Here is a 14,511-nt window from a genome sequence, read left to right on the forward strand (position 1 = left end):
AGGGAGCATCCCGCAGACAGGGAGAGTTATTAGAAATTTATCCAATCTATTGGATTCACAGTGATCTGGGTGACTGGAGTAGATCATGGGATCAGAGAATACCCAGTTCTCTCATACATAAACTAGAGAGTCAATATCGGTGGAAACATAAAGATAAGTCACTAACTCCCTGATATACTGTGATCTGAGCAGACATATCGGTCCTCACCAGCTCATCGCCTCTAGAAGGTCCCTGGAGCTATCTACAACTGAGCACATCTGCACGGCTCTTCCTTGTGGCTCTTTTACGGACTTTTGTTTATGATTTGGTTGACCAAATATGCACAAAGGGCAAGGATGGAAGAGAAAAGATCAATAGAACATCTTGTTGGACATGTTCAGTATTAAAAATGGACAGATCAAAAAAAAATCAAAGTCTTAAAAATGACAGAAGTCTTAGAAATAATAGAAGATGAGAGAAAGGGAGCGTTTCTTCTGGATAGAGGATGCTTAGCCAATATGGAACCTGTTGTGAGTGTCCACGAATAAAGAGCAAAGGAAGAGAAGTCAAAGCAGAAGTCTCCATCATGCTCTCTAACCCTGAAGGAGGCTGACCACCACACACGGGGAACCTCAAGAAGGCAAAGTCGCTTCTGATGACTACAGGTGAGTGTTTGCTTTAGAACACTCTAGCAAACCTATGAGAATAGATTCCTACAGGAAATCAGATTTGCTCCAGTGTGAGAAAGAAGCGACTTGTAAAAAAAAAAAAAAAAAAAAACAAGAAATCCTAATATGTTAGTCCTGAGAAAAGGGAAGGAGATGTGCTGGGGGTGGGGCAGGACAACGGGCAAAGAATCTCATGATATAAGTTCCGGATTCCTTTCAGAAACAACAAATCAATGAAGATAGAGAGACCATGAAACATAATACTGGGATTTCTCACGCTGTGCTCTTAAATATCAGATAGATTTGCTCAGCATCCAATATAATGATTTTCTTACTCAAAGTTGTTTGTTTTTCCATAGTGTTTAGTTAATGTTGAGTTCCATGATTTAGTTAATGATGATGTTTGATGATTGAGAGTGAAGCCAACAGCTGTCTTGTGTGAAAAATCTGGCATGGTGTATTTCTCCCTCACCTGGAGTGAATCACAGAGCACAGAGCCTTCCCACCTAGAGAGCTGCAGGTGGATGCTGCATGTGCTTAGGACGGCGGTGGGGGTGCAGCTGTCTCTGGGGTCTTCACTTGCTGTCCCTGTTCTGGGAGGTCTCACATACAGGGCCTGCTGTTAAGGCCCCCCCAGGGGGGCAACTCAGAGCCTAGGTGGGGCAACCCAGGCCACCTTCATAGGCACTACTCATCTCCTAATAGGCTTGCTGGATTCTAGCAAAGACTGCAAAGACTCCAAACACTGCCTCTGTCTCAGTATTTCCTGAGCTAGGTAGGGATCACTGCAAAGGGGCAAGAATCAAATAAACTAGGGGCCTTTAAAGCACCGTGGTCATCAAATACCAGATTAGGCCACAAGGCCAGAATGTTATGTACTGGGAGTTCTTTACAACCAAGCTAAGCCCAGCAGGGTTTGAGACCAGTGCACAGTGATACTGAACAAGGGAAAACCTCATGCCACAAAATGCTCCCAATATCAATCCAGATACCCCACAACCTGCCTAGCAGAGCCCCAGCATTTGAGCCTAGCTGACCGATAGTCACTAATGTTGGAGGTCACACAGCTGAGCAATGAATTAGCTGCTTCCGTCTGGGTTGCCGGAGATAATGCCTCTGGCCTGTGGGTTATGATAACGTTGTCTAGGTGACGTCTCAGAAACTGGGAGACCACTTCTGCTAAAAGCATCGACTCTTTCCCAGAGCCCACAGCTATCTAATGTATGATTAAGATGGGATAAAAGGCCTGGCATCCTTGTCTCTGTATCACGTCTATCTCCTTTGTTGCTGACTTTTGAGCCAGACTCTACTCCGCTCTGCATCTAGTCATGTTGATGATTTCAGAAGTGTTTTGTCCAAGACTACAATACAGGGTGAATCTTGACTACTGCTCTTTGGAGTGGATGTGTTTATCCTGCCCTTCTGCTTTCTTCTTCTTTTTTTATTTAAGAATTTTAAAATTCATTTTACATACCAACCACAGATCCCCCTCTCATCCCTCCTCTCCCTCCCCAGCCTCCCCCTACTCAACCCACTCCCACCATCCCCTCACCCAAAAGGGTATGGGTTCCCATGGGGAGTCAGCAAAGCCTGGTACATTCAGTTGAGGCAGGACCAAGCCCCCCTCCCCTGCATCAAGGCTGAGCAAGGTGTCCCACCATAGGTAATAGGATCCAGGAAGCCAGCTCATGCACCAGGGACAGATCCTGATCCCACTGCCCTCAGACAGACCACGCTACACAACTGTCTCCTGTAAGCACCCGTTCTTGACAACTCAAGTGCCTACACTCCCTCATCCTTATTATAAGGACAAAACCATGAGGCCAAGACAAAGATGCCAGCAACAGGTGGGACTTAACAGTCCTGAAAATCCTAACAGTCCAATGACTAGTCCCCAAGCATAGGGTGGACATTTACACAGGATGTTTGTGCCGATAGCAGGAGTAACCCAGCAGTTGCAGCTGTAAGTCACTTCCTGATAGTCTGCAAATCCTGAGGCCAGAATGCTTGCACATAAAAAAGGAAAATATCCCCTGAAACCATGCTTATAACCAACTGATGATTACCAAGCCTTAGCCCACTCTAAAAAAATAAAATAAAATAAAAAAATTAACGAATGTCTGAAACTTCCTTTGTCCAAGCAAACAGCCTGGTCACCTCTGGGTCACCTGGCTGAAGTCAGCCAGTGAATGGAAGTCCCAACACAGACAGAGCCTTGTGTGTTTTGTTTACAGTGTGTGGTTGAGTCTCATTTTCATTCACTCCATGTCACAAGACCCCAGAGTCCAGCTTCTTTTCCTGTCCAATATTTGGGGTTCTTAGACATTACTCACTATTTACCTGAGATTAACTGGGAAGCCTGGATCTTATTTGGCAACTGTATAGTCTGAACTCTGCGGGTCTCCAGAGAGAGGGAGTTGGCAGGGTCGGCAGTGAGTGTCTGCAGAGCTGAGAAGAACTGCCGTGGAGAGTGCAAGTCACAGTCTGTTAGTGACAAAAGCCACAGTAACAGGGGCACAGCCAGTCAGAGTCTCCTTGCTACTTTATCTCCACACCTCTCTCTGAGGGGGAGGAGCAAGCTGGAGAGCCTCTCCTTCCATAGTTCCTCCCAGGCCCCAGTGGGCCAGGCTCTGAACTATTCGCATTTAAGGAATGATTTTGGCTGGCAGGCAATGCAATTGTTAGAGAGCAACGGGCCCAGCACCAGGGAAGGTTTGTTTGGAGGATGAGGGTGGGGAATGGGGAACACCAGCAGACACACACACCGATAAGCTGTAGGAGAGCGCAGACCTTCAAAACCACATGTACGGCATGACGTGAAACACACAGGATGTGCTGCGACTGATTTTTAGAAGACATTATTTCGAACGCTTCACCAATTGCCTATATTTCGTTAGCATCGTGTGACACTGCTCTCGGGGAATTTCCTACCAAGTATCGAATGTGCTACCTTCGATCTGAACGTGACTGGCCAGGGTCACGGTGCTGAGCCTGCTGCTAAGCTTTGGCACTAGAAGCATTCTCAGTTGGCCATGGCCAAAATGTCTTTGTTCTGCTTCTATGGGTTTTTCACAAATCCTTACCTCAATTGTTTACCTCTCGTTAGTAGGATTTTAGAGGATTTATCACTCAAGCCTTCAAAAATTCTGGAATGGATAATTACTGTGATTAATTTTTTTTTTTTTTTTTGAGACAGGTTTTAGTCTGAAGTGTTTGACTCAGATTCACAATCCTCCTGCCTCAGCGTCCCAGGACTGGAATTTACAGGCATGCGTCACCATGCCAGGCTAATGTTGACATGGATGCCCCTAGCTCTAACACAGAATAATATGATATCCTGGGTGTGGGCGTTTCTAGTTCACTCATCATCATTTATTAATAGGATATCCTGGGTGTGGGCGTTTCTAATTTATCCATCGTTATTTATCTTGACTCTTAAGTTTGATGGTGTGCTCGTAGAAAGACTTTATTGGAGTTAGGCTGAATTCAATTATAAAGTTAAACTTGGCTAAGGTGGAGGGATTTTCTTCTTGGCGCTCAACTGTTACTTAGTCACACATAGCGCAAGGCTGTATTACACTGCAGGTTCTAGCACCATGGAAAACAGTTAAGCTTTCCCCTGCTTCTGCACCTAAAATCTGCCCATAAAAATACAGTTTCCTTGCAAAATCATAGTTTAGAGGGAGGAACTGTTTATATCTGGCAATGAAATAAATCTGATTTTTTTTTGTAATAAAACTCATACATGCCTAGTCAATGTTACTAGTCTGTCCATTTTTCTTCTTCTTTTTGAATTTTAACACGATATTTTAGGTCTCCTGGAAGAGTCACACCATGGCCACCTTGGAATAAAAAGGAATCAGTCTGACTCCAAGAGGCAGGTGTTTTTAGTCTCAGCCCAGAGTTTGCTCCTGGAAAGCCTGAGTAGGGCAATATCAACAGGAGTATGCTGAATTGTCTCTCCAGGACCATAGCTGTAGCTGTTCCTGTGGATTTTAGCATGGTGATGGACGAAGGAGCATGTGAGCATGACGGGAGGCGTGGGTAGGGTCAAGTAAGGAAACTGTCTTTCTGTGTGGGACACAGGTGGCATTTTGTTACGGACAGCCACGTGACTACAGCAAAGACATCCCGTTCCTCGACAGCTGGTGTGCAGCTGCGGCCCCAGGGCCCCAGGCTCACTCACCGGTGCTGCTCTGGATGGTCCTCACCGTGGTGGTTGTGCGGGGAGGGGAGGACGACCTCAGCGACACGCACTCGTCGTCCTGGGAGCAGCCCTTCTCGATGGCTCGCACGTAGCTGTGGCTCCGCATGCGGAAGCAGCCAGGCATGGGCAGGTCCAGAGCTTCCACCGCCTGCGACTCCAGCTCGCTGAACACTGACTCACACACGGATTCGAACTGTCCGTTCACCTCCATCTCGCTCACCTGCGGGCAGATACACGAGGGTAAACACCCCGGCTGGCAGCTCGCCACCAATATCTCCCTCCCAGTATCTGGAAACTTCATTCCCCACAAGAGCAGCATTGGTTATGTATCATTCCAATGTGTTTTATTATTTCCTTTATGCCACAGATTGTAAGTCAATGGCATCTAGCTGATAATATAATAGATGACATTTTTTAAGCAAGAGAGCTTTGGGGCTGGGAAGATATCTAAGTATGTAAGAACTCTTGCTTTGCAAGCCAGAGGACCTGAGTTTGAATTCTCAGTATCTATAGTGAAAAATAGGGTACCTTAGGGTTTCTATTGCCATAACCATGGCAACTCTTACAAAGGAAAACATTTGAGATGACGGCTTACAGTTTCAGAGGGTCAGTCCATTATCATCAGGGTGGGACATGTCGGCAGGCGGGCAGACATGGTGCTAGAGGGGTAGCTGAGAGTTCTACATCTTGTAGGCAACAGGAAGTGAACCGAGACACTGTGTGTGTGTGTGGCTTGAGCATATATGAGCCCTCAAAGTCCACCCCTACCGTGACACACTTCCTCCAACAAGGCCACACCCACTCCACACCTCCTAATAGTGCCGCGACCTTTGGGGGACATTTTCTTTCAAACCACCACACAGAGCATGGCTACATGTGCCTGTAACAGAAGCATTGGGCAAAGCACTGGGGGGCAGAGACAGGCAAATCCTGACAGCTCATGGGCCAGCAAGCCTAGCCAATCTGGGAGCTCCAATTTCAGTGAGAGACCTTGCTTCAAAAAAACAAAGTGGAGAGCCTCTTGCTCTGGAACACACACCTGCATACTTTGGTGCATGTACCTTCTACCTCCCCTCCCAAAGGAGAGAGCTTTGTTTCTAGAGCAGTGAGGAAATTCAGGATGGGAAGGAAGCTTTTGCCCAATGCGTTCTTGATAATTCTGTTGACTGTTTCCAGTTAGCTTTAATTTTGCATTGCTGGGGATGGAACCCTGGGCATCTTGCTGGGCAAGCATTTCATCACTAGGTTCTGTACTCCTTATTTATAAATGGGAGTCTAAAGAGCCAGTTCATTGGTCATGGTTCATGTATTTCAATGTAACTTTTTAGCAACTGCTATTTTTGTAAACTGTTTTATTTTGTCCTTTGAAGTGACTAGTTCATCAAATAATTTCAAGGTTGACTGGAGCTCACTGAGTGCAGAGTATGGAACATACATTTTTTATTTTATTTTGTTTTGCAAGTTATATTCTGTACTAAAACCGGCCAAGCCTAGATATGTCAAAATCTTAAGAAGCACTATCAAGATTTCAAACTATTTACAGGTTTCACTTTTCATAAAAAAGTTTAATAAACTTTTTTTTTTGAGATCGTAGGTTTTAGGTTTTTAATGTAATCCTGGCTGTCCAAGGACCTTTTAAAGTCCTTAGCTTTAGGTTTTGAATGTAATCCTGGCTGACCTTGAACTCACAGAGAGCCTCCTGCTTTTGCCTATGGAGTGTTGGTATTAAAGGTGTGCACCACTAGGCTGGCCTAATCTATAAACTCTTTACAATGCATTCATGAAGATCTTTGAAGTAAGACCTTCTTTAAAAAAAAAACAGATAATTAATCAATAACAACAATAACAGCATGATGCCTTAGGTAGAGGCAGGTGAGTTCAAGGCTACACACTGAGTTTTCTGCCTCTTCCTTTGAGGCAGGGTCTCTCTCTGAATCTAGTACTGGCATTCTCTTAGCTAGGGTGGACACCAGCAAGCCCAGCTATCCTCTTATATTTTTTTTCAGTTGAGAGCTGTAGATGCAGACATGTGCAGATTGCATGACTTTTTATATGGGTGTTGGGATTCAAACTCTGGCCCTTACAATTGAACATCAAGTACTCGTGAATTCTAAGCCATCTCTTTAGCTCTCTGAATCTGTACTTTTTAAAAAAAATTGATCATTGATACACACACACACACACACACACACACACACACACACACACACATGTATATATGTATATAGTGTGTGTGTGCCACCAGTATGCCTGTGGAAGTCAGAGAACAATTTGATGGACTGGATTCTTACCACCACCACCACCACCACCACCACCACCACCACCACCACCACCACCTATCAAATTCAGGTTATCAGTCTTGGTGGCAAGCATTTTTACTTGCTGGGTCACCTCTCTGGCTCAGTCACTGAATCAGAATCTGAGTTTAAGGATCTGCAAGGGTTTGTATATTTTATATGTGTTATACGCCCATAACTATAACTTGTTTGATTTTTTTTCATTTTAATTATTGCTGTAACAAATATCACAGAGAAACAGTGAAATATCTATTCTTGTCAGGGTTGCAGATATTAACCTTGAGTGTCTATGTTTCCAGAGGGTTTATGCATCTTCTTTCCTAGTTTTAGTAAAATTTGAATTGTACAGCAAACATAATTTTGTAACTTGTTTTTATTTTACTGAATCATCTAGGCTAAACATACATTCTTAATAGGATTGTTTTTTTTCTCACACAGATATAGGAAACCAAAGGAACTGAATGTCTAACTTAACAAATAATAATAACCAAACATCCTTGGAAATAGTAACAAAATCAAGAATGGACATTCCTAAGCCACCCTATAACCCTCCATGTGCATATCTTAACAACAACCCCATCTCTGATTTCTATTTTATTCAATTTAAAAAGTTTTTTTTTCACCAACGTGTGACTACAGATTATTCATTGAAAACAATCCAATACATAGGTTTTGAAGGGATCAAAACCCAGAAACTCCTGTATGACACTCTCATTATTAGAGATATCCCAAGCCACTATTACATCATTAACTTAAAAAATAAGTTACCTTTATGTACATATGTATTTATGTGCATGTATGTGTATGTGTGTTACCTGTAGGGGTGTGTGTGTGCCAGGGTGTGCATGTGGGAGTCAGTTCTCAGTATGTAAGTATCAAATTAGTGTATCTTTAGATTGTACTGTGTTAGGAAGTTTTATTTTAAATGTTGTTATCTGAGTTGCATAAATGGTTTTTGGGTTGCAATTGGGACACTTTCTTAGGTGGCCTTGAACCTACTTCCGATGTTTTGTGCTTCATCTCCATGGGAAGGGGCATCCTCAGCACAGATGGTGGCACACTCTGAAAAACACCGAATAGACTCTGGGTCCTGCTACCCAATGTTCAGCCAGGATTGAGTTCTTTATAGCATCTTTAGCATGGCAATTCACTTTCGTCTTTAATAAATGGCACAATTATTTGTATTTCAAAGAATTGCTTTAAAATAAATTTATGTTTTATCTTCAGTAAATTTGTACAGTTATTTTATAAACTTATATGCGTGGAGTTGCATAAGAAATTTTTTAAGCATAAAGGTCTCATATGTTAAGAAAGTTTAAGAAGTCCACTCGAGTCTAATTCCTTGGTTTATAACATTTCACTTGGATCCTTCTTCGGAGCCTTTGGTGAATAATGATAAATGTGCTTAAATTCAACAGTATTCTTCTACATAGATATATTAATATATACATATAATACTATAGGAGAATAACTCTTACAAAATCATCTCCTTTTAGAAAAGTCAGTGTGCATGGTTGAGTGACTTTGAAGAAGAAACTGTTCTCTGAATAATGACAATGTTGCAACTGTAATAGGAAGTTTGAAATTGTCTTTAAAGATAATGTGTCATTTGAAAGTTGAATACAGTGCCAGAAAAATGATGTGTCATTAGAACTCCATTAAGGATGGTCGTACTTTCTGTTTTTTTTTTTCTTAAGGCCAAATGACTACACTGTGGAACTGCACCACTTGACCCGAAGACAGCATTAGTCTTTTTCATTCCTGATATCTTACTGTCATTGGGCAGTGATGTCCCAAGGAAGGTCATATCCACAGTACAGGGACCTGAAGCAGCCAGCTGTACAGCACAGTGTCCTGCTGGGGGACATGACATGTTCCCTTCTTCTAAACACATCAAGGTTATGGAGTTTATAAGTGTCTATAAAATTTTCACAATTTTATTCATTTACTTTTTGGGAAAAGGTTTTACCATCTAGCTCTGACTGGTTTGGAACTTACAGAGATCTGCCTTCCTCTGCCTCCCGAGTGTGGGATTAAATGCATGTGCCACTACATACAGCTTCACAAAGATTTTAAACTCACTGATGTGTTCTGTGTGTCAGTCTTGCTTTGATGACCCCATGCTACGCCGCAGTAGTTTTATGACTATGGTTTTGCCAGTGATGTCTACCCTAGGCACGAACCCTTCAAACAACTTTGCAGCTGAAGCATCATTCTTCATCAACATCATCCAGAAAACTGGATGGTACCAAGCTAATAGGTTATGAATTTCCAAGGATTCCCACCTTGTGCCTGACTCACCTGCAAAGGGCCCCTCTTCTCCTAGTTGACCATCAAGACCAGGTGCTTGCTGGGGATGGACCTATGGCCTACACTGCAGCATCTGGCTGCACTTCCCGTTGACCCCATCAATAGTCTGTGTGGGTGTGACTACCTTGGCACCCTTGCCCTCTCAGGTCTCACTGATAATGGCCCATGGCTAGCTATGGAGGCTCTTCTGGCTCTCACCTGGCTTATGGTGCTCATGGCTCGCATGTAGCTCTCGTTTCTGGAGCGGAACTTTGGTGATGTGAGCAAGCCTGCAGGGTCAAGGCTGTCCAGGCTTCTGTTGATGGAGACTTCACTGACTGCCCTCAGGTAACTGTGACTCCGGATCTGGAGTTTGGGTGAGTGTTCATTGGAGATCCTGGAAGAGAACAATATCTGGTTCTGAGTTTTTTTTTTTTTTTATTAATAAGACTATTTAGCAATTCGTGTTACACTGTCCAAGATTTATTGACCACCGTGGAAGAGGAGGTAGAAAAAAATGTGTGACCCAGAGGATGGGAAGGAATGCTATGAAATGCTCAGTTCTGGACAGGACACAGCAGGTACTCTCACAAACTCAAAGAGGTTGTGATCACCTGCACAGACCTGAAAAAAATCAAGTCAGTGAACATTCTAGTAGAGATGGGGGAGGGGCCCAAGAGGCACTATGGCTAGCTGGGGAGCTACTGGCAGTTTATGGCTGCTGGGATATGGGGAGCCCTTTTTCTTTAGGATTGTGGCTGTTGGTTGGTTGACCATGTTCCATTGAATGGCCTCACATACATAAAGCATTCAAATCAGTGGAGATCAACTATTTACTAGTGACATTAGAGCAGTTGAACACTCCTTTTTGTGAAAACACATTAGTGCTATCCATGCAGATTAAAAATAAGAATATTAGGAGCATCTTAAGTAGATTTAACAACAAATAAAAATCAGATTTAGTCAACTCTGGGAAAAAGCTATCTAGAGCTTGTTGCATGAAGATAAATATGAAGGTTCACAGGAAGATAAGTTTATATGCTACCAGGTACATGACAAGGTGTGCACTGGAAACCAGAGAAGTGTTGATTTAAAAAAGATGGCAAATGTTTTCAAAGCACATCCCTGCAAACCCATGGGAAGCCAGAACATTCCAAATGTCCTTTAAGTGGCAATGTATGAGACCACACCTGTTCATAAAGATTACATGAGGCTGCTTAATAACAGCTGAAAAACATATTTTGGATAATATCGAATCCCCAGGATCTGATTAGCAGCTGTTTGATTTATCACTTGTACAGATAAAGAAATGAAAACAGATGTGGGACATCTGTTTTCTGAAGGAAACTGTATTTTATTACTATGAGAAAGAATCAGTTGTTCTAGAAATCTGTCCAGCAGGTTATCTGGGCAGCTCTCAAGCATGAAGACACCTCTGCCAGGGTATGTGGATATTTTGTATGTGTTAATGCTATTCTGGTGATCCATACTGGGTCACTTTGCCATGCCAAGAATTCTACCCAACCAGCAAACTTCAATTCATTTTCTTAAATGTCTTTTTTCAAAAACCGTGTTGAGCTTTATAAGCTAAAGTTCACTTCTGCTTAGAACCTGAGAGCATGATGACAAATGTGTTTCCTTGGCTATTTTGCAAAATGACCCAGAACAATGACATCCCCAACATAAGTGATGATGCCATTGTGTATGGTCATTAGGGCCGCAATGGGAGTGGTGTCTTCATAAACAGAATATATTCAAAAGGAAGAAACAAAAGTCTGGTTTTTGAAAAGTGTCTGCTGGCTGAGATGCGGAAATGAGGCATTGTTGTGACAATCAGTCACCCTGGCCACTTGTTATAAAATAAGGCATCATTCCAAAATTTCAAAGTGGGAAAAAAGAAAAAAAACCCGAGAAGGAACTGAATAGCTCAGTTTTGGTGAGTCATTTCTGACAAAAACAAAGAATACCTTAGTAACCCACGACACATGAGGAAATGAACTTTATCTTATCTAGAGGGTAGAGGTTGCACCTATGCACACAGGACATCCTTGGCCTGAACTTCCTGGTGCAGAAGAGCCCAGTAAGAAATGCCAACATGTAGTGTGCCCATTGCCCCCCTCCGTGGCAATGAATGAATCTTCTCAGAAGGGAGGTGTGCACAATCAGAAATGTTGGAGATGGTAATTACTTCTCAGCGTTGACCTCTTGAAATAAGACCAGTCTTTTTCCACTGTCCTTCCTGAATCCCTCTGAGACTTATTTTTCTGAAGTCCATAAACACTCAAGTGGGATTTTGGCCTCGCTGGGCCAGAGAACCCTATTCACGCTCACATCCCTAAAGTACAGTCACTTAAGGGACAACCCTTAGGGAAGCTCTGGGGTCAGTCACGAAGCTGTGATTGCAAAGAAGATTCGAGAAGACTCAGACCATGAAGATTCAAATCAATGTCTCAAGAAAGAAAATGATCAACATAGAACTAAAAATATGACCAGATGATTGGTGATGATGATGATGACCATCATCATCATCAATTTTTCCTGCAGAGAAGTAATTCCATGTGACCGTGTCTAATGAGAGTCCCCAAGCGAGGGGATGGGTCACCTGACTGGTCCACCTGAGCCTTTTATGCTTCTGTTCTTTTTCATCTTGTCTTGACTCTGACTCTTACTCTGTCTAGTACATAAAGTGATTCCACACAACACAGAGGCAATGTCTGGCTTTGTTCTATTCTGAAAACGAAGATATTTGGTCTTGGCCACGACACCCTTATCAAAGTGTGCTCACAAATATTCATGGCTTAGATGGGGCTTTGATTCCTTGGGCTTTAGGGCAGAAGATGGTATGTTAGTGAAGCTACACTTGATTACTGGCTTTTGAGACTCTAACTTACGATCCTCAGCCTCCTTACTCAGTGCTGAGAATACAGGCACCACCAGACCCAGTGGAGTTTTAATCTTAAAATCGCTAATAGGATAGCTCACAGTTGTATAGAGATTCAGTTACGTCAGGGACTGTATCTGGATGGTCTCATGAAATGGATGATGTAGTGAGCAAAGATGGAATGACATAATTATCATCCCTCTAGACTACCATTGTCTTCAGAACTTTTCTTCACTTACTGAGATCTCATAAATGGTTTTTGTTAGTGTAGGCTAACTGCACAGAGCAGATTTCATCATGGCATTTTCATACACACACAGAGTCTTTTGGTGATCTCTATCCTGGTACTATCTATATGTCCTTCCCCCGCTTCAGCTGCTCTTAAACTCTAGTAGTCCTCCTGCTTCATGCCTTAAAAAGATTCTGTCATGTGGAAGAAAATGTGTAGTGCTTGTTTTGTGAGTCTGGGTTACCTTGCTTATCATGAAGACCCTTACTACCATCCATCTTACTGAACACCACATGACTGTGTTCTTCACTCTGACTGATACTTCACTATGTACATACACCACATGTTCTTTATCCATTCATCTGTTAGTGGGGATCTAGGCTGTTTGACTTGGCTATATGAATAGTGCTCACAAAGGATTTTAAAAATGCTTATGACATAATCCACCCCTAAAAGTCCATGGTTCACTGGTTCTTAGCATGTTTATAGAATTGAATAAGCATAACCACTATATACACATCATCTAAACATCATTACAGGAATGCTACTGATTGCTCTTGGCCAATAGGTATTTACAGACGACAGCAGGATTCCTTCATTCCATGCACTTGCATTGCCAGGCATAGAGAATCTTTTTAAACTTGACTCCCTTTGCAATGCCATATTATTTTTTAACGTTAATTTTCCTTCTGTTTCACAGAAATGAAAATCCAGAACAGGATCCATTTATCTAATGATTAGCCCCTTCAGAAAAGCAACAGCTTATGTACAAAGGTAACTTCTATAGAATAATTAACATATTAAGGAGTGGACTCCTATAGATTCATGCTATAGTCTTTGCTGCATTTCCTCCGTAAATGTTTGACATTGTAGATAAATGTCAGCATTAGCTGCTAGACATTCCAACTGTCAAATGCTATAGACATGTAGACATTCCTATTTCCCAAGGGCCCCAGGGCTCTGGTCAAAGAAAGTGAAGGGAATGTTTTGGAGAGTCATTTCATTTGCTCTATTAACTTTTCTCTGCAGGAAAAAAAAAAGACAGATTTAGTTGGAATTACCTGACTGCTCAATTATGCGTACTGCTGGAGAGCCAGAGGCCCAGGATATGTGAAGCCATGTGCTAGACACTGGGATAATTGGCATAGCTGTAAGATGAGACTCATACAAATTACAAATGTAACACTTTGCACAGCGAACCGTCTCATATACAGAAATTAATAGCAAATGTGAATTTCCCTGTGTTTCAAATGTGCTTCTATCGGTCACATTTAGGTTCTTGTGATTTTCAGAATTCAAATGTTCTCAGACTTTTTTAAAGTATCCAGCATTGAACACAAAGTAACTAAAAGACACCAGCTGTACATATGGCTTGGGTTGGCTGTGGTAGAGAACAGCTGAATACTGCCTGCTAGAACTCCAGTCTTCAGACTGAGACAAGCACTCAGGAACAAGTTCAAGGGGATCTTGGTTAGGCTTTTACCAGTCCAAGGAAGCCACAATAGGAAAAGAAGACACTCAGCTATAATGTGGAGGGCAAGCGTCAGAGAGAAGGTGACTCTGAGTTAGAACCTGAGGGACAAGATTTCCACAGGGTAGAGTGGACCGGACACAAGGCATTCCAGACCAGGGGACTGTGGGGCACAGGAGGGTGGGCAGTAGAGTAGCTGATATCCAGAATGCTGTGCTCTGCAGAGTGAACCAGCGCAGGCGGGAGGGTTATCCACGTGGTAACCGCCTGCTGGCCAGTCTGTGTCATCAAACTGTAGGTTTCCAGAGACAGCAGCCCCTGGTTGAGGGGATGAAAACCTGTCATTGGATTCCCAAGCCCAGCCTAGGCCTGACTCATCTAAGACCTCCTCAAATAACTGTTGAATAGCAAGAGAGGGAGAGGGTGGTAGGGTGCAAAGACCCATTCAGACATTGGGACAAGAGGCCCTGGGAAGCTTTGATGAGGCCA

General features: G+C 42.8%; 1 protein-coding gene across 25 annotated transcripts in view; it reads right to left on the minus strand.

Moving 5' to 3' along the window:
- Positions 1–14,511, minus strand: part of Dlgap1 (DLG associated protein 1) — an 823,903-nt gene that overhangs the window by 154,939 nt on the left and 654,453 nt on the right. For all 25 annotated transcript variants that reach the window (XM_052750118.1, XM_052750116.1, XM_052750115.1 and 22 more), the window contains 2 exons: positions 9,661–9,838; positions 4,835–5,075 (listed from right to left, as the gene is read on the minus strand). In XM_052750118.1, the coding sequence (XP_052606078.1) occupies positions 4,835–5,075; positions 9,661–9,838 (419 nt within the window). The remainder of the gene's footprint in view (positions 1–4,834; positions 5,076–9,660; positions 9,839–14,511) is intronic.

Source organism: Peromyscus californicus, unplaced genomic scaffold (assembly GCF_007827085.1).
Source record: "Peromyscus californicus insignis strain IS unplaced genomic scaffold, ASM782708v3 Scaffold_21__1_contigs__length_65335640, whole genome shotgun sequence".
NCBI lineage: Eukaryota > Metazoa > Chordata > Mammalia > Rodentia > Cricetidae > Peromyscus > Peromyscus californicus.